This window comes from Ruditapes philippinarum, unplaced genomic scaffold, assembly GCF_026571515.1.
Source record: "Ruditapes philippinarum isolate M1 unplaced genomic scaffold, ASM2657151v2 ctg7711_1_1_1_1, whole genome shotgun sequence".
NCBI classification, from domain to species: Eukaryota; Metazoa; Mollusca; class Bivalvia; order Venerida; family Veneridae; genus Ruditapes; species Ruditapes philippinarum.
Window position 1 is genome coordinate 18,237 of NW_026854715.1, and position 25,575 is coordinate 43,811.

At 33.9% G+C, this 25,575-nt stretch overlaps 5 protein-coding genes across 7 annotated transcripts in view; 3 read left to right on the forward strand and 2 right to left on the reverse strand.

Moving 5' to 3' along the window:
• LOC132740866 (HORMA domain-containing protein 1-like) overlaps positions 1-17,498 on the reverse strand; it is a 31,842-nt gene extending 14,344 nt beyond the window's left edge. For both annotated transcript variants that reach the window (XM_060728911.1, XM_060728910.1), the window contains exons 1-3: positions 17,412-17,498; positions 878-922; positions 143-287 (exon numbers count right to left, since the gene is read on the reverse strand). In XM_060728911.1, the coding sequence (XP_060584894.1) occupies positions 143-287; positions 878-922 (190 nt within the window). In that variant the 5' untranslated portion in view covers positions 17,412-17,498. The remainder of the gene's footprint in view (positions 1-142; positions 288-877; positions 923-17,411) is intronic.
• LOC132740863 (uncharacterized) lies at positions 6,377-9,047 on the forward strand. The gene is made up of 2 exons (XM_060728906.1): positions 6,377-6,537; positions 7,515-9,047. The coding sequence occupies exon 2, from the start codon at positions 8,046-8,048 to the stop codon at positions 9,027-9,029; it is 984 nt and encodes a 327-aa protein (XP_060584889.1). The 5' UTR covers positions 6,377-6,537; positions 7,515-8,045; the 3' UTR covers positions 9,030-9,047.
• Positions 9,058-15,205, forward strand: LOC132740865 (uncharacterized). The gene is made up of 3 exons (XM_060728909.1): positions 9,058-9,161; positions 14,177-14,444; positions 14,715-15,205. Exons 2-3 carry the CDS (start codon positions 14,190-14,192, stop codon positions 15,027-15,029), a joined length of 570 nt encoding a protein of 189 aa, XP_060584892.1. The 5' UTR covers positions 9,058-9,161; positions 14,177-14,189; the 3' UTR covers positions 15,030-15,205.
• On the forward strand, positions 10,142-13,727 carry LOC132740864 (uncharacterized). 2 transcript variants are annotated; one of them, XM_060728907.1, is made up of 2 exons: positions 10,142-10,761; positions 12,408-13,727. In XM_060728907.1, exon 2 carries the CDS (start codon positions 12,615-12,617, stop codon positions 13,581-13,583), a length of 969 nt encoding a protein of 322 aa, XP_060584890.1. In that variant the 5' UTR covers positions 10,142-10,761; positions 12,408-12,614; the 3' UTR covers positions 13,584-13,727. Both variants share the same exon structure in this region, with proteins under 2 accessions (XP_060584890.1, XP_060584891.1).
• Positions 17,499-22,204: 4,706 nt separating the features above from the next.
• LOC132740862 (ropporin-1-like protein) lies at positions 22,205-25,575 on the reverse strand (the record flags this gene model as incomplete). The annotated part of the gene is given in 4 exon segments (XM_060728905.1): positions 22,205-22,742; positions 23,355-23,530; positions 24,885-25,046; positions 25,547-25,575. Coding segments are annotated over 4 exon segments (437 nt in total), but the record flags the coding sequence as incomplete, so codon positions are not given.

Genomic DNA, 25,575 nt, shown 5'->3' on the forward strand with positions numbered 1-25,575 from the left:
ACTGGTACAGTTTTACATAGATATTTTGCTCTGCTTTAAAAAAAAAATCCTATATTATATAATATAATAATTGGTAAATGAGACATAAAAGCAATATTGTTTAATTATTTGTTTTAAGAGATATGGTTCACTAGAAAAATACCCTCTAAACTACGATCTCCAAATGCATGTTCTGGGAAGATAGCTCTTAAATAAGCAATATTAGAAACTGCAACTGCAAGCAACTTTTTAACAAACAATGCTGACTGCACTTCTGAAATCTGTTCATTAGGAAATATAGCTCCCCACTGGAATAGTAAAAAAATCACAATATGAATGCAAATTTATAAATGAATTTGTAAATGATGTATTATATGGAACAAATTTGTGCTCTACTCATTTTTTGCCTTCTACAAATGAGCCAACACACAGGTTATTTGTCTGACCAACATCAACTGGAAAAATTATTTCCAGTCCTGTCACAGAACCTTTTCCACATAGTTTTGGAAAAGGCACCGGGAAAAATATTTGACACTTCGGGAAACTTGAGATTTTTTTAAAAGTTGAAAAACTTTACCTAATCATGAATGCAAGACTTGTCAGTTTTATAACTGGGGATAGCGTGACAATGCCTTGTATCATGACAAAAACCCTCAGTGGAGTCCTTTTAATTTTTCATTCTGTATATCAATCTTGACAGCTATTGTTTGTATATATTAAAATTTGTATCTGTTACAAGCACTGTATTACAAAAATTAGACAGTTCATATTCACAATAACAGTTGTTAGAATCGTTTTTAATACATAATTACGTTAATAGAATTTCATCTTAAACTATTAAATTTTTTGTCAATCAAGTACTATTAATGAAACTTGGGACAATCATAGCTCTACTTACTGTTCCCGTTTTTTCTGCTGGTTTTTGTAAAACTGTGGTAGCCATCTAAAATAAAGAATATATATATAAAAGCTTACATTTTATTGTGTGTTTTTGGATGTTTTTGTAGGACAAACATGGTCGTCATTTTCTGCCATATTAGGTCATCACTCTTCGGGTTTTGGGGGCTTTTCTTATGAAAATCAATTGGAAATGTAAGAATGAAGTCAATTCAACAAAGTGTTGGCCAAATTTGCCCTAATTTATCATTATTTCAATATTTTAAATAGTTTTTTCTGCTACATTTGTTGGCGACGCCGGTGAACGGCGTCGTCTCTTGTGGAATTCTTTTTATTTTGGCCTATGGAAGGAGCTGTTATTATTAGCAGTTAATGTCATGTTGTGTTAATTAGTTTTATTTTGATTCGTAAAAATCAAGTAAACAAATAATTATGTTGTTATATTTGATTTAATAACTTTATCTAAAAAGCATGTGCATTGTGATATTATTTTCACGAAATTGCAGGCTCAGTTTAGCAGCTTGTTATAGAATTGTATTTTGTAACGTTTGATATTGTCTGCAAAATGGCCAAATTTCTACCAAACCTGGAGTGCTTGTACATGGTGCAGTGTTCAATCTAGAACAAATTCCCAGGGGGCCCTTCGGGCCCATAAACTTTTCAAAAGGGGGTCATTTGAGAAAAAAGGGGGCCCACACTTAAAATGAACATCAAATTCAAATAAGCTATTGTATCTTTTAAGTTACTTGTTCACGTACCATATTTAGACCAAAAACGGTTGCAAAATTCCAAAACAACTCAACTAAAAAAAATGACATTAGCGTTGATACAGGCTCAAATTTAAGAACTGATTGGTAAAGAAACGCGATGATATAATGTTCAAAGAAAAATATCAATCTTAATTTAATGTTACCAGGGATATTTGACAATAATGTTCAGTTTTTTAATCAGCGCCCGATATATAAAGGAAAATCATATTTTGAAATTAGCTTTGTTTATGAAGAATATAAACTTACAATAGTCGCTAAAAACATTTACTCTTCTCAATATATCCAAGCGAAAAACAAAGTGTCAACAGGTGCTAAGACAATGTATATTGACATACCGGTACCTTTGATCTTTTGTCAGGGCAGCAGTTCTTACGTCACGCTTAAGATGTCTGTATTGATTAATGATATGCACAATGTTTTAGCGCCGACCAGCCAAAGACCAATCAAAGTTAATTTACTTAATTGTCAGACACTCCCTAGCCAATCGTGTTTGATTGCTCCATCTTTAAGACATTTTTAATTGGATGAAGGCGTGTTCGTATTAATTTATGCACACTTCTCTATAATTAACTCGCATTTTCACATACATATATATTTTTTTTTCCTTTGGAAAGTTATTACATATTTATTTGTTTTGACCGTGAAAAAACTATAACTTCACGCACGTATTGGATTATCTATGACGATTTGTTTTGCTTATAAAAACTGTGACTCAAAAGTAAGTAATAGTTACGGTACAAACAGGTCTACATAGTATTTACAGACGCGGACCGAGAGAGCGTAGCGATAAAGGTTTTAAATGGGTTACCGAGTGCGGTAAACTATCTTACCAACATGCTCTTGTTTTTCAATACAAACTTCAGTTTTGAATTCAGTATTTATTAATATTATTCACAAGAAACTTCTTTTATGTACTTAATCAGGTTTAAGAAAGCATTCTAATGTCATTTAGGGCATTTTCTATGAGTGCGCCCATCGGGCCCACAGTTGATTTTGTTTTGCGCCGGCGGCCTTTTCAGGGGGTCAATGGCGCAATGGCACGCTCTAGATTGAACACAGATGGTGTAGAGGTTACAGATCAGCATACATGCCATTTTCCCCGCCGGGGGACAAAATCCCCCGATTTTTTAAGCAAACCCCCGACCCCCCGCCGTCGGACCAAAATCCCCCGATTTTTAAAAAGAAAAAAAAATCATCAATTTTTCTGATTAAATTACCGATTACACGTCAATGTACACAACACCTCCAGTATAAGCGTGTTTACAGCTTATCGCCTGCAGGGACGTCGTGTGTACTGCAGTTAACTCGATAAAGTGTGTATACAACAGGTGTCTAATTACAGGCCGTGTATATGTCATTATTCTGTGTTTTTAAGTGGCATGTTTGTCACAGTGGATTAAATTGGTTTTGATCTTTTAATTGTTTTCGGTGCAGAGCGTTTGATATATTTATTTTATGTGCTAAGGTGCGATCTTATTAAATAAGAAGGAGTTTAGACAATATTGAAATGCGTGAAAACATGCATAATTACGGTGTTAATTTTTCTTTTAACATGCATAATTACGGTGTTAATTTTTCTATGACAAAATGACTCGTTAATCTTCATTCGCATTTTAATCATGAAACGTGTGTGTTCTCCCGACCCTAAGTCGGACACTAAAAGAAATCAAAGGGCTGCAAGCTCTGTGGTATTTTCTGATCCCTGGAATTTAAATCGTACTGTATATCTGTACTGTGTTTTCCTGTATAAGTTTATTTTTATGTACTATAAGTCATCTTGCAGGGCACCAGAGTTTGATACATACGGAATCTTGCATAACTAGAGTTGCATCAAAAAATAATTTATGTTCATTTTTATGATAGCCACACTTTATCCTTGCATATCGTGGCTATTTCCTTAACAAAGACACTAAAAAAAAGAATTAAAAAAATGTTGACCCGACTGGGATTCGAACTCCGGACCTCTCACACACGAAACGAGTGCGTTACCCCTGCACCACGGAGAAGTTTTATAATCAACAGCTGAATAAAATCAAGTCATTCTAAATTTAGAATTTCCGTTGCATTTCGGGTTAGGGTAATCGAGGTATTTTGTTCAGGGTAAACCTGTTGTTTAAAATTGAAGTAAATAATTTAGCAAAAATCTTCTCGCCCAAACAGTCCAACATGTAGAAACTATATATTCAACTACTCGGAAGTCAGATTTATTTGTGTAGTATCGCTAAAATAGCATTTTCATTGATTAAAATCCTATTCATCCGCGTAATTTGTGAGTGTGCATTTGTTGACAAATCTATAAGCCAACGCTACTTTAAAAGTTTGAAGGTGTAGTAATTTGTTGGACACTTGTAATAAAAAATTGTTCTTTCTTTTAAATTGCTGGTTTTTAAGCAGTTTTGAGTGAGAACTAATTTGCGTTGTTAGGACTGTTAGGAAATTTTGTGTTAGACCGTGGATGTTAGCTATGTATTATCTGATCTGCGATCAGAAAATACAAAAAGTATCTTGCCAAGTATCAAAGTAACTGGAAAACAGAATTTCCATGGGTCACTTCAAGTAAAAAAGGTGTTCACCATGCGTATTGTAGTTCCTGCCAATTAGACATAAATGTGGGACACACTGGCAGGGTTGTCATTAAGAGGCGGCAGGAGGCCAAAATGCCTGTCTCAAATGCATTATGGGCCGCCTCAAAATAAAGAAAACACCCTTTGTTATGCATGATAAAGACAGAAATGACCGCCTCAATTTCAAAACAAACCTTCTGCAAAAAATGTTAATGACAACCTTGCACTGGGAAGACAGACATATTAAAACATGCCAATACAGAGAAACATAAAATGAACATTGGATCGACTGTTTTTAATAAGAAAGTGAACTCCATGTTTAAAGTATCTCAACCTCAGGATGCCGTCAGTAGAGCCGAGTTGATGTTTGCTAAGTTTGTGGTTGAACACAACTTACCATTTACAGTATGTGATCATTTCAGTGACTTGAGTAAAAAAATGTTTCCGGATTCTGATATAGCTAAGAAATATGCTTCCAAGCGGACGAAATGTACTAATATAGTAAATCGTGTTATGGGCCCAGAACTAGATGATCATGTGAGCCATTTATGTAAAAATGGGAAAATTTCAATTATGGTAGACGAAAGCAATGACCAGGGAGACAACAAGTTCCTAGCAATTCTTCTGAGAATATTTGACCCACAAATTCAGTGTGTTAAAACAAAATTCCTTGCCATGCCTGTATGTAACATTGGGACAGCAGAGAACCTGTTCAATGCTATTGACACAGTATTTAGGTAAGTTTTAAAGCTTTTTTTTCTGTTTAATTTTAAATATTTTTTAATATTATAAGTGTATTGTAAATTGAGTTTCATTAAGTTTCATTTCACTATGACATCGATTTTAAATGATTGATGTTATGGTCTTAATTTTTTAAATGCACATGCTATAATAGCACAAAGCCTTGATGCTACTTACATCATGTAATGCAACTTATTATGAAATATCGATTTGTTTTACAGAGACAGAGGTATTCCTTGGTCTAACTGCGTTGGGTTTGGTAGTGACAACTGTAATGTGATGATTGGGAACAACAAAAGTCTTCTAACCAAAATCCGTGAGAAGAATCCTGACATCATTAATGTGGGCTGTGTTTGCCATCTAGCTAACCTGTGTGTCCAGGCAGCCCGCCGGCAAAGACTCTTCCAGTAGCTGTAGAAGAGATACTCATAGACATCTTCTTCCACTTTCACCATAGGTTAGTTAATTAACATCATTAAAGTCATTTTAAAAGGAACACAAAAAATTTCAAATTGAACATTTAATTAATTTTGTATTATTCAGAAACAGAATTAAAAAATCAGATGTATATATCATTATACTTAATATAATTTCAATATTTTTTGACTTGTAAAAACCTGATAGAGCTAACTAATATCTCTTGTTATCTGCTAATGCATTTATTGACTGAGCATGTTTCATAATGTTTTTTCAGTGCGGCTGCCAAGCGGAAGGAGATCTATAAAGAGTTCCAAGAATTCACTGACACAGAGCCAATGAAGATAGTCAAACACTGTGCCACCCGTTGGCTTAGCCTTGAGAAGTGTGTAAAGAGGGTACTACAGCAATGGCCGGCCCTTTGTAGCTACTTCCAATCCCACGATGACAATGAGAAACCTGGCAGGGTAAAACGCATTGCCGATAGCCTGACAGACCCCCTGACATGGCTGATCTTCTCCTATCTAGATCATATCATTCCCCTGATGACAGACTTCAATACAACATTCCAGATACAGTAAACAATCAATAAAGAAATATTAAATTGTAGATATGTTAAAGGGACAATCTTTTTAAAAATACAATTTTTTAAACTATAATTAATTTTTATCATGGGCCTGACCTGTAAAAATTCAAAATTCACATTGAAATTTATTTACAAGCATTGTTAATTGTTTGAGGACTGTACTTAAGAAAATGCATTTAATTATGTTAATATTATGTTTCTTGCTTGCAGGCTGGAGCTCCTATGGTTGGTCACCTTCACACAGAGATGCAACGTCTTATGAGGAAGCTCCTAGGAAAGTTTGTCACCTCGCAGACTATCATAGCAGCAAGGGACGTTACTACCATTTCTTTCAAAACTGAAGAGGTGCAACATCCCAATGACAACATTGCCATAGGTTTAAGGACACGAGAGTACATCAATGACAATGAGGACACGGTCACCATACCCCAAGAAACCATAGTCAAATTTTATCAGCATGTGCGTCTATTCTACATTACACTGACATCTTCTCTGGTGAAAAAATTCCCCTTCAAAGATGACGTACTAAAGACCTTGTCCTTCCTTAATCCAGAGACCAGAGACAAGGCATCCCCTGAAGCTGGTAAATAAAACAATATTTATTTATATATTTAGCCAGTTTGAAAAAAGTATAGTCTTTTTAGAATACTCTATTCAAGATGAATTTAAGTTAACAATTCTTGTTTCATTATTTATCTAAATGAAATGATTCAAAAAAGGCAATAAATATATACAGTGTAACTTCCGAATTCCGGAACTTCTGAAATCCGGAAACTTCTAAAAACCGAACAATTTTTTCGGTCCCGATTTTTTCCCTTCTATTTTCTATTAATATAATACTTCTGAATTCCGGAACTTCTAAATTCTGAATTCCGGACGATATTTTCGTACAATTAGAGTCAAATCAATGCAATTTTACCTCCGAAAACCGGAAATATCCAAAGGTGTGAAATACATTGTAAATCGAGAATGTTTACCCTGCAGGAAGATTTAATCTCCCTATCGATTGTTTACTAATTAGCGGTGATCGTGTAATTTGACACGCGTTAAAATCACAAACTGTGAAATGGTATGTTTGAAGTGATGCGGTTAATCAAAGTAATTTACCGCGGTCAGTTAATTTGAAGTGTTTATTAGCGGATTAAATCACAATTAGTTGGGACAATGTATGCATCAAACGTCTTGAGGGATTTTATTGCATTTGATGTAATAATTAATTAACTAGCATCGGACGATATGTAAGTTTATGCAATTAACAACATTTCTACAAACTGGTAGAAATTCAAAAGCATTTGCAGGTGTAAGATAAAAATGTATTCTTTTCATTCACATCTTTATTTTGATTAAAAGACTATTATATATGATATTACAGTAATGGCCACATCTTCCTTGACATTTAGTGATATTAAGTGGCTTAGTCTTGTCCACATTATCATAAACCTCTGAATTCCGGAAACCTCTGAAATCCGAACTTTTTGACAAGTCCCATGGGTGTTCGGTTTTCGGAAGTTACACTGTACAAATGTTCTTGACATACTTTATTTGTTTACTTGTCTTCAGTGGTGCAGCTAGGGAAGAGGGTCCTTCCTGACATAGACATTGATAAGCTTCAAGAAGAAGCAGAAGAGTACAATGTAACACCAATGGAGTCACTCCCCCCCTATCGTGAGGCTATCGTTTCAAAAGTACCAGATGTTGAAACAATGGAGGAGGTAACAGAGGCATCCCTACAGTCATTCTGGGTAAACATGAGAAACAGAACTCTTCCTGGAAGAGCCCAGAAGCAGTTCAGTGTGCTAGGTGGTGTTGCCTTGGCTTGTTTGACAATTCCCCATTCAAATGCTGACCTTGAACGATGTTTCAGTATCCTTAGAAAAATCCAAACTGACTCAAGACATGCACTTTCAACTGAAACGATCCATAGTTTGATAAGTGTCAAGTTTAACGAACACCACAGCTGTGTGGAATATAATTATACCATCAGTTGAATCAGTAAGAAAGAGTAAGAACTGTTCGAATTGAAAGACATCTAGATCTATGTGGATAAACTGAAAAGTACTAATTAATTAAATTAGTGAAAAGTAGTGGACAATGACAGTTTTGAGTAAAAGATATAATATGCAAGCAGGCTTCGCGAAAGTTGCCGGACCGTCGGACATGTCCGGCAAAAATCAGGCCGGTCCGATATTTTTTTTCGGAGTTCCGGACCTTATGTCCGGTACGAATACCGGGATATATCCAAGACCGATCAAGACCGAGTTTTCTCCCTTGAATAAAAAAAATGTAAAACGAGTTTTGATTCGCCGTTTCCTTTTAAGTGCCCAATCAAATTCTAGATACATACGACTGTCAATAACCAAAATGTCGGTGTTTTTACAATACTACGCTGGCGCTACGCCCGGAAAAAAACGCAAACTGTCAAATGAAGAAAAAAAAGAAAAACAGAAAGAATACGAGGCCAGGCGCCCGCCGCGAAAATTTGTTGACAAGTGGAAAAATGGTCGCTCCTGGTTAGTTTTCCTGGAGGAAGATAAGAAGATGAAATGTGCACTATGTTCTAATTTTTATAAAGATCGTGCAATGGACGATCGCATATTGTCTAAAAATACATTCATATTGGGTTGTGGCAACCTAAAAATTTCTGCAATTGAGGACCATGAAAAATCAAAAAGTCATGAGAAAGCCGTCACCAGTGAAATGTCAAAAAGTAGGACAGTTGCTGAAAAAATGAATTCTGATGCTGGCAAGTCACTGAAAATGTTGAAGCAAGCGGAAAGACACAAGGTTGCCTACCTGTTCAGAAATGCACATGCTGTTGCAAAACAAAATCGTCCCATATCTGACTATAAATGGCTGTGTGAGGTAGATCAAGCTAAAAAGCTGGACATTGGTAATACATATGTAAATGATAAGGCTGCTGTTGATTTCATTAGCTGCATTGCACAGTGTGAAAAAGAAAAGACTGTACAAATTCTAAATGACAGTTCATTCTTTTCATTCATGATGGATGGAACAACCGATATATCTGGAGGTAATATATACTTTTTCAAAAGATGTTGCACTTTAATTTTTTAATAGATCTTAACCTCTCAGTTTTTTGATGGTGTTTAGAAACTTTAATGCCAGTATTTGTAGAGTGACTGCAGACATAACTGAAGATAATCTGGTTAACCAATGGAGTCTTCTGAAGAAAATTGTCACAAAAAAGTAATTTGGAATTCATTCAAGTTTTTAAAACAACACTAAATGTCTGATTGTCTCTGATTGTTTATTTTATCCAAGATCAAATTTGAAATGTTGTACAATATAATTATCAATTCTATTACGTCATACAACTTCCGTGCTCAAATGAGATGTGCATAGACCGTATCAATATTCCTCAGTGCGTTTTTGCTTCTCGTAGGGTGCAGTCGTATTTCTACGGTAGCTGACCGTTTACCTTGACGGATTCGTTCGTTCACGTTTTAGACAATTCATTGTTCTTATCAGTCTTATATATATTGCTATTTGTAGCAATACTCTATTATTTTATTGTTATTCGTAACAATTTGAGACAATTTTATAATATTTGTTCGCAAATATTGATTATTTGCCATTGTCGTATTTTTTACGAAAATATATATTTTACGACATAACCACGTGCGTTAATAGAGTTGCTTTACGACGTCGCGTGGAAAAATGGCAGATAAAGAAGTGCAGTTGAAAACACGGGGAAAAAGACCACAAAAGTCTCCCAAAGTGAAATAACCCCAGTAACTACCACAACTAGCTCGTCTAGTCTTTCATCTTTGTTAATTTCAAGTGATAAGGCTGCTACTAGCGGCAGTAGCGGTAAACAACCTACGAAACAGTTGCCAACAAAGGAGAGTGGTGTAACGAAAGAAGTGTTATTGATATTAAAGGAAATGAATGCAAATCTGAATGCACAAGCCACTCGCTTGGAAAAACAAGAACAAAAATTACAGTCCTTCACTGAACAGATTGCTGATCAAGAGTACGGTGACTTTAATGATTATAATGACTATGAGTGCCAAGAACAATATGATGATGATGCATGTATGTCTGAACAAGCATCCATTCTTTCAAGTGCTAAGAAAACTACTGGGGGAGGCATATTTAGTTCATTAGTGAACAAATTCCAGCAGGAAGATGCCGTTGATAGTGAAGTCAATGATGACCTGGCACATTTTGTCAACATGTCGTTTAGAAGTGGTTTGACGGAAGATAAACTGTCAGATATAGTGAAGGACATACACAGGCCACAGAATTGTGAGGCGTTGGTTAAAACCAGAGTCAACCAGGGAATCTGGAGACTACTGAAAATGCATACACAGGCCGACGACAACCGAATGCAGGTAATCCAAGATTTGATCATCAAAGCCACATCCAACCTTGTCAAGCTTATTGACAAGAATGCTGACTCTTTAGACCCTTGTGATATGGACTGGAGTTCAAACTCTATTGCGTTGCTTGGACAGGCAAATAAGTTGATAAATATTCGCCGGAAAGAACTCCATAAGTCGGATCTAGATCCGAAGTACCATTATTTGGCTTCAGCATCTCTCCCATTCACTGATCACTTATATGGTGACGATACAGACGTCAACAAGAATGTGAAGGAGATCAATGACCTGAACAAGATTGGTCGTAATCTTGGTCGAGGATTCCCTCGGGGCAACTATCGTGGCTATGTTAGCAGACGCCCTCATCCTTATTACCGACGAGGGTTCCGTGGTAGAGGTCGTGGTCGGCCAGACATATCGGCAGCTTCAAAAAATGTCAGGATGGCGCCCAAGAAGTAGAGCAGGTTGGTATTTTTAAAGCTGGTAGATTGAAGGATTTTATTGAAAATTGGAGAAAAATAACCAGTGATGATTCAGTGTTGGATATTGTTCAACATTGTCACATTGAATTTAAAGAGGGTGTAAATCCCATTAAAACTTTTTCTTACATTAACCATTTCACACCTGAAGAAAATGACATTGTAGATAAAGAAATAGAAAAATTATTAAAAATGGGTGTTATTACAGAAGTTGAACATCATCCTGAGGAATATATTTCTCCAATTTTCATACGACCTAAAAAGAATGGTGAATATAGAATGATTTTAAATTTGAAAGAATTAAATGAATTTATTGAATATCATCATTTTAAAATGGATACATTTGAATCTGTATTAAAATTAGTCAAACCTGGCTGTTATTTTGCATCAATTGATTTGCGTCATGCCTACTATTCTGTTCCAATTGCAACAGAACACAAAATTAAGCTAAGATTTCAGAAGTCAGGTAAAATCTACCAGTACGAAGCTCTTCCAAATGGTATTTCTTGTGCGCCAAAACAGTTTACTAGGCTCATGAAGCCAGTTTATGCATCTCTACGCATGCTTGGACATAAGAATTCAGGGTACATAGATGATTCATTGTTAATGGCAGACACAATCTCAGAATGTAGAGAAAATGTGTCTGACACCGTCAATTTAATGACTGATGTTGGCTTTATGATACATGATAAAAAATCAGTACTTGAACCCATTCAAAAAATTACCTTTCTCGGTAACAATATCGATTCTAAAGAAATGATTGTAACTTTGCCAGTAGAAAAAGTAAATGGAATTGTCCAAGCATGTGTAGATTTGAAAAACCGTAATCATGCAAAGATTAGGGCCGTTGCTAGAGTTTTGGGTCTCTTGGTTTCCACTTTCTCTGCAGTTGAGTTTGCTCCTTTGTATTATCGTGATACAGAGAGGGAAAAAATTATTGCTTTAAAAGAAAATAGAGGAGATTATGAGTCCACCATGATGGTAACTCAATCAATTAAAGTTGAATTACAATGGTGGATTGATAATCTTTTTCAACAAAAGCGGAGAATTTCTCATGGAAACCCAAGCACTGTTATCACTTGCGATGCCTCGATCCAAGGCTGGGGATCAGTGTGTGAAAATTTAGAAACTGGTGGTCGATGGAATGACCAGGAGGCCCAAAACCATATAAATTTCCTGGAACTGCTTGCTGTAAGCTATGCATTAAAATCCTTTTGCAAAACCACAACTAATAGCCATGTTCAGATAAGATCAGACAATACATGTGCAATCTCCTATATTAAGAACATGGGAGGCAAAATACAGAATTTAAACAGTCTTGCAAGACAAATCTGGTTGTGGTGTTGTGAAAGAAATATATGGCTTTCAGCAACACACGTTCCTGGAATAGACAATGAGGCTGATGCTAGTTCGAGAAAATTCAATGACAATACTGAGTGGATGCTAAATGATGGGTTGTTTTCAGAATTGGCAGACATATTTGGGCAGCCCGAAGTAGATTTATTTGCTTCCAGGTTAAACAAACGTTTGCCAAGATATGTCTCTTGGAAACCAGACCCGGAAGCAGAAGCTGTAGATGCTTTTTCATTAAACTGGAAAGGAAAATTTATTTATGCTTTTCCTCCTTTCAGTCTGATTGGTCGTCTGGTGCAGAAGGTACTGCTAGACGAAGCAGAGATGGTCCTGGTGGCGCCTGTTTGGGTAACTCAGAACTGGTACACAGCAGTTTTGGAAATGTTAATAGACATCCCACTAATCATCAAAGTAAGTCGCAACACACTACGAATTCCGGGCTTGAACAAAATTCACCCTCTTGTAAACAAACTCCATTTGATGGCATGTCATATATCAGGAAATCATTCGAAAGCAGAGAACTTTCGGAAAAGTCTGTCGAAATCATCATGGCGTCATGGAGACGCTCCACTAAGAAGCAATATTCATGTTACATCAACAAATGGGTTCTTTTCTGTCGTGAAAGGCAAAGTAATATATTTCAAACCTCTATAGACTTTGTGATAGAATTTCTTACAGAACTTTTTAATAAGGGTTATAGTTATGAAACTTTGAATTCAGCAAGGAGTGCATTGTCAATGCTTTGTGAATCACATGAAGGGTATAATGTCGGCTCACACCCGTTAGTTGTGAGATACATGACTGGTGTGTATAACTTAAGACCTACAAGATCAAAGTATACAGAAACGTGGGATGTTTCAAAACTTCTGAGTCACCTGAAGACGTTGCCACCAGTGAATAATTTGACATTGAAAATGTTAAGCTATAAGTTAGCAACACTTATTGTTTTGACTCAGGCAAGTCGTTCTCACTCTGTAAGTTTATTAACTTTAGAAGGTATGAAAAAGGATGAGAATTCCTTTATTTTGTATTATTGTGGGCTTTTGAAACAATGTCGTAAGGGTAAACGTAACCCTGTTGTAAATTGCAAGAAGTATACTCCAGATAGGAGGTTGTGTGTATATAGTACATTAGAAGAATACATATCGCGTACTAAACATTTGCGTGGAGAAGAAAAAAGGTTATTCATAAGTTACATTAAACCATACAAGTTTGTTGTCTCAACAACTATCAGTAGGTGGATAAAATGTGTAATGAGAGATGCAGGTATTGACGTTGATAAATATAAAACACATAGTGCCAGGGGAGCAGTAACTTCCAAGGCAAAGCAGAGTGGAGTTCCGCTGAATGAGATCATGAAAGTTGCTGGATGGGCAACAGAGAGGACATTTGCTCAGTTTTATGAGAAGCCACTGGAAACAGAGGTATCCTTCCAGTCCGCAGTATTACAGTAACATGTCAGATACAGGTAAAAAATATACATACGTTACTGTTGAAACATTTACATGTCTTATAGTAAGTGACTCGTAGCCCATAAAAGTTATGTCCTCTTGTGTCGAAGTCTCATTTGAGCACGGAAGTTGTATGACGTAATAGAATTCCCCCAAACAAACTAGACTTACCTGTAAGTTGACGTTGGGTTGGAATTCTATGTAGTCATATAACAACTGGAGGGATCAAATGCCCTCCCACTCCACCCAGAAAAACATTTAATGTTACAGTTACATATATTAATACCTAAAGAAAATGTTACTTTTTGATCCCGTTCTGGGACATAACTTTTCTGTTAACGTTTTGAAGACTGAGGAATATTGATACGGTCTATGCACATCTCATTTGATCCCTCCAGTTGTTATATGACTACATAGAATTCCAACCCAACGTCAACTTACAGGTAAGTCTAGTTTGTTTGGGGGAAATATACAGCATGATGATATTGTAAAGTTAAAATGTAAATAATTCTAAAAACTTTTAAATCTTAATAGGGGTGAATTTGATTTCATCTTCATCACAATTTCAGTTTTTATAATCTTTTGCTCAATTTCAGGTATGGAGGGAAGATGTCTTCTCTCTCTTGGAAGACTGTACTACAGGAAAACTGCGACTTTCAACAGATAGCGCTTGTCATAGATGTAATGTTAACCATTCCCTCCACAAGTGTGAAGTGTGAAACAGCCTTCTCCCAACTGAAACTTTTAAAAACCTGTAGACGGTCAAAGCTTGGGACTTCTGTTCTAAATGACTTGATGATTGTCAAGTTACAATCTCCATCAATAGCAAACTTTGACCCAGAAGATGCTATTGAAAAATGGCTGGTAAGATGCATGTAAATTATCTAAAAATGTTATTAAACATTAGATCACTCATTAATAAACTAAAATATCATTTCTATGTGTAATATCTTACATGTTTCCTTTCTCACTAAAACAATACTGTCAGGAAACCTGTAATATTTTCAGGTTTACTGTAAAAAGCAAACACTGTACTAATTCACTAAAGATCTTGTTTTCATTACACCTTACAAACTTTTCTCACCAGCCTAAAAACATAGTTAGATTTTAATAATCTTGTTCTTGTTCCTCCAGGCTGCATCAGTAATGGGACGGCGTACAACTTATATCAGAAGGCCCAAATCTACACCCGTCACTACCACAGTGGTCACTGACAGTGAGGCCCTCAGTGAGAATAATGCAACTGACACTGAAGAAATTGTACCAGTACCCAGTTATGATATAGATACTGCAGAATCAAGACCATCCGTTTCCACTTACTCTATTGACATGCTGTGTGATAAGGACTCTGATTATGATGATGATGATTTTGATCATGAATCAGAATGTTTTGATTTTCAGACAGAGTCAATCAATTTTGATAAACTGATGTTTTATCTAAGGGAATAAAATGGCTTCAAATCTTTAAAAGTTGTTATGTCTTTAAAAAAAACACAAAGGTATTACCATATACATATATTTGGATTTTTTTTTCGGTCAGACAAAAGTTCTTTCGGTCAGACAAGAATTGAAAGTTTGTCTGACCGAATGTCAGGCAAATTTTTCAGCAGTTTCGCGAAGCCTGTGCAAGTGGATTATGTTCTTTTGAATTTATTTTTCACTTAACAGAAAATGATATGCCATGCCATGAATGACATTCTCATTTGTTGAATTTATTTTGCAGTTAACAGAATATTATTTATCATGAAATAAAGTGTGAAAATAACAATGTTTTGTGCATATTTATGATTACGAGTGATTTACTCCTGCTTGAACCAAAATCCCCCTATTTTTGGTCAAATCCCCTGCTTTTTAAAGCCAAATCCCACTATCTGGGTGTCTGGAAATATGGCATGTATCTATGGATCAGTGTTGCATCTAGAATTTCCAAATTATGGGGGATTGTCCCCCACTCAACTGAAAAATGTGAGCGATTTGAAAAAATGTGGGGGACATACATTTACCTTACAATATGACTTATCAAAAAGAATTCATTTATTTAATGTTCAGGCATTTTTGACAGCTATCATCCGCTCAAAAACGGAAGTAGAAAAAATAAAATATTGACGAATACTACAAAACACACGTGAGATGACCCAGTCGGCTGCTACAAGCGATTTAGTACGTAATTTAGTCATAACCACGAGTGAAAACAAACATGGCTGAAGCGTTCAAGATACGATGAAGATAAACTGAATAAAGTTGACAAGATCGTCAGATGCGCGACTTTGCGTGCGTTTACTTCATTAAAATCCACGATCTCCAAAAAAAATGTGCAAATCGCGTAGCCTAGATGCAGCACTGTCAGATACAAATAGCAAAATCTATGAGGTTTCTTTACTTTAATACATAAATCTTACACAAAAAGAAGTATTGGTTGAGCAGTGGCCTAGTCCAGTAGATGTATAGTGACTCTATTTAAATTAAATATCTGAAAATGATTTAGCGAAATAAAATATGGAGATTTTATGGAATATTTTTCTTGCCACAAATTTATTCATTACTGGTTTTCTAGCAGTTTCCGTCCCCTAGCAGTTTTCCGGACGTTTGTCATTTCCGTCCAGTACAGCCTATTTTTTACCAGTAAGGCATCCACATTACTTTATCAATCAGAGAGACATTTGTTTTATTTGCTAAACATCATTTAAAATAGTACAACGATTGATATATTTTGAAATTTTGCCTGTTATTTAAAGTTACATAAGAGAACTTACGACTTTCAAAAATACACCTGGGGAATTCTAGTTTGAATATCCATGCGCAATAACTAAGACCCCGTTTTAGGTAAATCAGTACTTCGGAACATATTTTTGCAGACGACACGGAAAAGGTTTGGAAGTTCTGTTTGTCTGATAAAACCATCTTCACGTTGCTTTATGGTACTGAATTATATTCAAAATAAAAAAGGTCCGGAAAAATGCTATGAATTTTTGAATAAAGGTGAAAAAGGTATTACATTTCAGGCCTATATTCAAATTAAAATTAAAATGAAAGTGCAACATTAAACACATGGCAATGCTGGACAGGTACCTAACTTTGTCCTGTCAAAGTTTTGTACCCCTCCGTAGACTGACTTTTATTTTATTTGTTAAAAAGTGTGATTTGTGGCCGGAAACTGCTAGGAAACCAGTAGATCTTACAATAAAGAATAATTCTAAATTTATTGGAAGATGCTATGTGATTTAATATGAAATTTTAAAAAGTAGCGCAACTTACTAGTAGTCACTGAAAATGTAAATACCATGATATCATAAAACACATGCTATCATAGGAATTGAGTATTGTCTGGGAACCTAAATTCATCCCTGTCCTTTACTGGCTTTAGTTAACACAATTTCCGTTTATGTCCCAAAAATAGAGAAAAACTGAATCCTTAAAGAAAACAAAAAATTGCAGAATTGAAAATCATTTTAAATGTTGCAGGTTTCGTTTGATTGATCCTATTCATTGACGCTATCCACACACCAAGCACCGGCTATGCCTGATGTTTGTTAAAGAAACAATTGAATATTTTTAAACATCAAAGCATCTGTCAATTTCTTTATAATGTTACGCTTTGACTATTACCAATTTATATCGATAGTGTTTTAATTTGGCAGTATGACTATGGAAATGACGAATAATGGCCTCACGTTCTTGTGTTTTTAGGATTTGTGGGGTTTTTTTTAACAACTTCATCATATCAACATGATAAATGAGAATGATTTTCTTTCAAAATTACTTTAAAAAATACAATACCAGGCATTTAAGACACTGAAAATGAACATGAACAATATAAGCACAAAAATATACCCTTCTCTTTTCTGTTCAGCTGTTCCACAGATGACAGATGCAGACGACACGGGCGCGTGCAAAACAAAGCCCATAATGCAACTCTGTATAAAGTTTGATGCTCGGCCTTTTTAAAGAAATATGCGTAGCCCTAATGTTGTGAAAATCTAGTTCGGACCATCTTGACAAATAATAGGACGATATTTTTATGGACTCAATGTTTTCGTAAATACATAATTGAAAAAAATCTTGATGTATTTTATAAAGGAGCTGGTATCAAGTAATACACTGTACTAAAGCACTGTAGGTTCCAGCCTTGTGACTGAAAAAAAAAACGCATAAATTTGCTTTTTGAGGGTATTGATTATTAGATGTATTAGATGTAATGAATATAATGAAAACTTTAAGACGTATATTTTTCCAAATTAGAATTTATGTATGATTTTATTTATGATTTTATTATTAGTCTATACATGTATATGTAAAAAAAATCTTTAAAAAATAAACGAGTAAAGGGTGATCTCTCGTAGGCACAGATAACAGCAATATAGAGCTAACTCTAATATGAAAATTGGATTTGATCGGGTCTGTTCATGAGAGATAATGAAAAAGTGCAACATCTTTAGTGTTGACCTACAGTGCCTGCATATACAAAACGCGGACTGTCCTTCAGTAATTAACCCTTTGTACATGCGTACACGTGTACATGATTTTAGCTGAACAGTATGAGAGCTTTTCTTTCCGAAAACTTCCAAGTTTCCAGTCACTTGTTTTGTAACAACAGATATTCTTGCACCAACTACTTCCCTTGATGAAGTATATTCCAATATGTATAGGGCAATGGTTGTAGAAAATGAAATATTCTTTCGTAATACTTGCTAGGTATGAAAAAAACTTAAAATATATATAAAAATGTCAAAAAAAGTTCTTTCATAAAATATAGATTGAGTAGTAAAACGCGTCATTAAAGTCATGAACATTCGGCATGAAAAAGACAATGTCAATAAATTATAATGTCAATTCAAATAATTTAACAAGGCAAATTTTGCCATATACTTATAGTTGCAAAAAGTAAGTTTGCGCTTATATAGTTACTTTGTTCAAATTTTGTATACATACTCGTTCATGAGCAATATAGTGGCAAATCTGGTAACAGAATTTGAAAAAAAATATATTGACTGTGAAACACTTGTTTAATTTGTAATGAAATTTGATAATTATCAGAATTATAGTTTTGTCTGGGACAAATAATAATAATAATAATAACAATTGTTGTCCCAGGTTTCGTGTAGAAAGCGAATTGTGAATAGTAAAAGCAGGTAAATGTGGTAAAGGTTACAGAATTGTGTTTTTAACGCTGTTTGTCTCGTTACTTGGCCATTAATTAATCAATTTCTTATGCGATCATCTCATCTATGGAAGTGTTAAAGACTGTCTGACGTGTTGACTTAGGTTTGAATGTTTAATTTGAAAATTCAAGTATCATAAGGCAAAAGACACAATTGTTCATCCCTAAGATGTTTATAAGCAAATAAGCAATTTAAAGTTCTAACAAATATCAAATTTCAATTAAACGCAAACAATTGAGTTGTATATATATTTTTGGCAAATTTTGATACCAAATAAGTCAATGTTTTGCTTTAAAAAGTATACAAAATTTTCCTTGTATCCAAGTGCACACTTTCTTTTGTAACTTCAAATTATTAATTTGGTAATCCTTGAAAAATACTGACAGACAATCGGATTTACGCCGTGTGATGAAATTAAAGGATACCCATTGTGGTCATAGTTTAATCTTGGCTAGAATGTTTCCTTTCTTAAAATATCAAATGTGGACGGGTGTCTCCCAAAGATGTGCAAGATAAACAAGTCACTGAATAAAAACATAATATGGCTTGATATTTTTGTGAATTATTAAATTTCCGTTAATATTTTAACTCTTTTGGTGGCAATTATTTCCCAATTCAATAAACTATGTCCGTTGCACTAGTTGGTCTTGTCGTATGAAACTTTACTGTAAATATCTGGCTTTGGAAGCAACACAGTATATAAACGATTTGAACCCCAACCGGATCTTGTGAGAAGATCTCAGCATCTAAACGTACAATCAGGCGTAATGACACATTAAACTATTAAAAATCGGCTTGATTTTAATATGTTACGGTATGTTAACATTTGAATCATATTAAGAAATAATTAATCTTTGCTTAAATATACATCCATAACCTTCTTCGTAAAATATTTGCGCATAAAACGCTGTGCTCTTCGCCTCATGTTTTGTTTATGTCAACACACGCCGATTACACAACCAAATGTATGCCTAAAATTGTTTTACTTCACTATAACTCATATCTGAATCTTTAATTTATTGTCTTAACCTCATGTTACCGGACAGACACTTGTGAAAATATCTTTGAATATTGATAAAACATAGTAAATAATAGAGGCGACATTTCTGATAACTGTACCCGTCTTGCTAAAACAATTTTAATGATCTGTACCCTACTTGTGTTTTCACTGAACCATTACTTGCGAGTCTCTTTTGATGATTTTTATTGTGTTTTTGTCGTATGTTCCAAATTTTATTGTGCAGAATATGAAGTTATTGTGTCACAAGAGAAGGGTACATGTTTTAGTTCTATGTAAGTAACTAAAACTGCATATGAATGGAGGAGCTTCGTCATGTTTTCACTGTTTTACGAATCAGAAAGTCAATTATTTCTTGATAGGAATAATTAACTAACAAACCTCATTTTCACTTACCATTCATTTTTCTTTGGAAAGATATAAAGCTAAAATATTACATATGTACTATAATTTTTTTTACATTTAGTTCAACGGCATTGTTGTTAGTTTTGACATAACGTCACGTATCAATAAACCTCGAAATATCATTACAACATTTTTTTGCAGATTACTTATTTCAACATGTTGAAAGCTTTACACCTACCGTTGATTTCATTCTGCTTTTTTAAACACTGTTTTATATTCTCAGAAATTCATTGACTTTCTATTTAATTCTGACATGTACAACTTTTATTCTTGTATATCTTTCATAGGCGTCGACACTTTTGGCATCTTTTTAAACGGAGAATATTCGGGAAATTTTGAAATTTTAATTGTTAGTGTTTCAGCTATTGGTGTTATAAACTTCTTTTTTTTCGTTTACGTTATTGGCTGTGACGCTGACATTTTTAAGTTTATCATTATTTATTCTTATTTTCAAGTTGCAGTCTGGATGGCGAATAATTATAATTATGTGGTCAATGATGGTATTGAAATGATGGTATTGAAATTCGTAGTCTTTACTGAACAGTATATGCAGTTGTATTCTTCCATGGTGATCCGAAAGAAAAATATACATAGCATTATATATTTTATTAAACAAATGATTAACAATATTATCAGTTAAACCAATTCCCGGTAAATACTTTAGATCCCACCTTCTATACTAAAATTCTATTACAATCATTTATATTTTCTGGCAATAATTGATACAAAATCGCAATGATCGTAAACTTTTTCTCCAATAAATCTTTTAAAATACTCACAAGTCAGGGTACAGATAAAATTAGTAAACTCACAAGTAGGGTTCACAATCACCAGCAAGTAACGTTCAGTTTACGGAAATTACCTCCTTGGTAAAACTCTTAAATTTATGTTCAAGATACAGCAATATGTTATGCATATGACTAAATTATCGTTTGTTATTGATTACTTTAGTAGTTCGATATCACAATTCAATGTTTAATTAAATCAACATTGGAATAAGACGGATTTTTGTTCGTGTTCAGTGTTGATCACCTGAAAGCTGTTCGTGAGTTTCGATTATTTTATAGCCTTCGTGCTAACGTTTATGTTTTGCATAACTTAGACGTTTAATGAAGTTTCTCTCTTATAATATAAATATAGATTTACTAACCTAACGTCCATCAGTATCAATATAATACCAATATCGTAAACAAGTAAAGTGGCAGAATATGGCTGACACTAAAATCTTCTCACAAGATCCGGTTGGGGTTCAAATCGTTTATATACTGTGAAGCAATAATCACTACAAAATTACATGAAAATTGCAGGCTCGGTTTGATTTAGTCTGTACACGAGGTGCAACATCCCTGATCCCCCCCCCCCACCTCTAGCACCGGCTTGAGCGGTATTTTTATTTAATAAAAAAAGAGGCAAAAAAGAGTATGTTACAAAAAGACCAGCTAGTTGATGACAAACTTTATAAAGCCTTGTCAAAATAAAAGGAACATGAATCACTACAATATAAATGTCTTATGCTCCTCTAGTTTACAAGTAAAATTCAAATATTGGTGACCTATGATAATAAAAACTAGATATAATGTTAAAATCAATGGTCTGTTCATTTTCGCTATTTATACCTAGGTTTTATAGTGGATCATTCTGTAAGGTACAAAATCCGAATACATGTATGTCCCTATGAATATTGACCTACATTTATAAATTTAATTTATCTTCTGTTAATGAAACTTAACACATTTTCGCTGGTGTTTTCAAATAGTTTATTATTGTTATATTTAAGTAACAGGTTCCCAAAGTGCTAAAAATTTCATTTTTTTCCCAAGTTAGTGTCAAATGTCACCAATTTGGAGGACTAACTGAGCGAAAAACGATGATCTGATTTTAATGAGATTGATAATTTGGCTTCTTTGTTTTTGTTGTTTTTTTTTCTTTGTTATTGTTGCTGTTTTTTTTTTTAAGAAAAGTGAAATAAAAATACAGGAAAGTTAAATGCATGTACATCACTACTGTATCTTGCGGGTGACAATAAATGAAAAACATCAATATGAAAGAATATATTTTATTTCATCGATGAAAAGATACATATAATGCTTACATTATCAGAGAGTAAAAGCTTGCACAAGAATTATCTATATTCTTACATATTTGATTCAAACTCCATAAAAATCACAATTATCATACATTTATCTCTGTAATTCCTTCAATTCTTTCTGTAAATATTTTTTGCAAAACATTTTGCTTGCAGATAAAAAACTATTCTTTTAAACAGATATTTTAAACTTTATTCGAAAATATCTATCGACCAAATATCGTTAACCACATACAAGTAACAATAACTGGTTATTTCTAGTAGATCTAAAATGTCTGAAATTTTTTAGTGAATTGTTCAAATAATTTAAATCCATCAATTAATCAAACTGCCCATCAGATAACAGCATGTAACAAACATTCAACATTAGAAATCATTAAATAACATATGAAACATTTCAATGTCTATCACAAAATGCAGTAATTCATGACCCCATTTTAGGACACTCTGGGCTCAAAAAGTTTCTAGGCATAACATACTTGTCTTGTTTATCCCTGCAAATATAAAAAAAATAAGTTTTAATATTAGGTTTATATACAAAAAATATTTATACAAATTATTTCCTATATATCCTACCAGCAGAAATCTAGCTATAAATATAACAATGTTAATTTTTCCAAACTTTTTTTACCTCCCTTTATTGTACAAAAAAGTTGTCATTTTTTTAGCCATATTGTAAATCAAAAGTTATCAATTTGTTTATATCTTATTAGGATGCACCCAGATGATATCAGTACATCATGTAGAGCTTTAAACACGATTTTTATTTTTGAAAGAAAAAAGTCACATATCGAGTTAAGTACACTGTGGTAAATGAGTAATATATACTAGATTTTTCACAAATACAAGTTTTAGTTTTATGTTATCCTGAAGACCTTAAAACAAGGTCCTTAGACAAAATGCTTCCAGTATGTTGTTTAAGTTATTTGGGAGGAACTGCTGGAATAGCAAGTAGAAAGCACAAGGGCATGTATACAAATTGACACAAGTTCTCATACTGATGGACACAAGTTCCCAGAGACAGAAAGACACAAGTTCAAAAATAGATGGACATAAGTCGGTACACCAACATAAAAAACTATAAAATATACTCATATGATACTTACACATCATATTGTAAATATGTAAAGACTTCATTAATCTGTGTTTGTGAGATTTCCCCATCTATCTGTGCAAGGTAAGTGTAAATATCTTTAAACAATTGGAAAGGTATTCTTGCTGCACCACCCTCGGGGTCTGCCGTTAAAATCTCGCATACTGTCTTCATAGCCGCTGTGATATTCTGTTAATAATAAAAAAATTACATATATTTGATTATCCTATAATAGCAGGCATTAAAAAATATTTTCAGAGTCACATGTCCTGCAGGACAAGTAGCTTCTAAATCCAATGTGCAGGCAATATTTTTCTACTATTCCTGCATCAAGTTCTCCTAAATTCTACTCTATTTACAAGCAGACAAGTGGAATTTTTGAGCTCTGCTATATCAACAAAAGCTCTGACTTCCTTAGAAAAGAAATAGAAATAAGCATTAAGGCTATCATCCATTTTGACCATAAGATAAGCTGGACATATAATGGGTTTCAGGTCAATTAGGGTCAAAACCATGCTTCCAATATGACACAAGTACTAGATAGTTTCTGAGAACAGATTCCAGAGTGGTTTATATTAGCCATATGTAGAATTAAACTTAAAATAAACAGGGCTTTTTTCACAGGTTTGGAAAGCAGCCCCGTCATTAATTTTTGGGGGAAATTATTTAGTATTCTTGCAAAAGGGGAAGAAAGAACTTTATGTAAATTCAAATTTTGGGGAAAACTGCAAGATTCTCAAGAATATTTCTTTGGGAAACCGCCCTTGAACAGCCCCTGCTATAGAAGGAAAAAAGTCCTGATAAATAATGTTTAAATTCAATAAAAAAACGGTTTTTTTTTCACATGAAGAGGAACATGTTTATACAAAAAGAAACAGGAATTTAAGTCATTGATAACATAAACACTTCAAAACTATACAAGTGATGAGAACTAGCAAACTTGCTTAGCATCCTTAAGTCTTAAGTGAAAAAAAAAAAAAAAAATATCTATCGAGATTCAAATCCAAAGTGAAGAGGGGACTGTCTAAATATTTGATCATGAAGTCTGTGACCTTCACCATTGATCACAGATGCCCCTTTTATTAAATTAAACATTTGTAGCTGATGTATGGAATATACGTTGAAGAAAATATAACCATTTGCATCTAATCTTTTTATAATAAAATCATTTTAACACACACCTGTGCCGATTTTGCGACCCCGTAAAAATGGTATTGCATGTCTGTGCCTATATTTTGATGTGACGTCATTTGTGTTATACAAACAAAGCGTAAAGAATGGGAGCGTTATACTATTGGCGCTTCAATAACAAATGATTATTTTTCGCTATAAACATTATTTATTTTGGGTATGTGATAAATAGAATATTATATTCCTGTAGATTCATTACTGAATTTATTGAACTCGTTGAATTAAATAATATTAAGCTTGCCAGAGGCTCACATAATATAATTTTATCAAACTTGTTCAATAAATCCTGTATGGAATCTACACTCATTCATATCCTATTTATTACAATAATATACTATACGTGTATTATTACCTCTGCTACAGCAGAACATGCCAGTGCAAAAAATTTGTTCCACTCAATTTCACCACCAAAACTTCCAATTCTAACCAAGTCATCAAACTGTTCTTTTGGTAAAGCCAGGTCCATCCATTTCTCCTCGATCAATCTGAGTTGAACAGTTTTCTTTGGTCCAAGCTGTTTCAACAATAAAATTTAAGTTTTAAACTATTTCTTTGGGTTATAATGTTAACAACAAAATTTATATAGATTATATTCACAAAACAATTTCAAAAAGGTGTCTTAAGAACATCCAATTAAAGTTTCCATTCAGCCTAAGTACCAGTACCAATGTGAGGCTTGTGAAATTGTTTTCATACATATTTTTTTATCAATCTGATTTCCGATTCCAAAGTCTATCAATTTAATTTCTTACTGTAAATGTTACAATCCATAACCTTGTTTATCCTTTTTTGTAATTAAATAAATGAACTTAAACGAATATATAGTAAAACCTGTAGTAAATACACCTTTATCAAGACGGCCATTTCATTTTCCTTCTTGAAGAAATATCAAAGTATTTCAAGTAAAAGTTAGGCTACACACTGCCATGTTCCCACATACTTGTCCCTTACTAGAGACATGTTTGACTATATATAAAATCTTTAATTAAAAAAAAATGAATATTTAAGTCAAACCTGTTTGTTGAGAACCCTAAGAAGACCAG

Coding starts and splice junctions, on each gene's coding strand:
- LOC132740863 (XM_060728906.1), top strand. CDS start 8,046: ATGACAGTTTTGAGTAAAAGATATAATATGCAAGCAGGCTTCGCGAAA.
- LOC132740864 (XM_060728907.1), top strand. CDS start 12,615: ATGTCATATATCAGGAAATCATTCGAAAGCAGAGAACTTTCGGAAAAG.
- LOC132740865 (XM_060728909.1), top strand. CDS start 14,190: ATGTCTTCTCTCTCTTGGAAGACTGTACTACAGGAAAACTGCGACTTT. Junction 14,445..14,714: donor ATGCTATTGAAAAATGGCTG/GTAAGATGCATG, acceptor TTGTTCCTCCAG/GCTGCATCAGTAATGGGACG.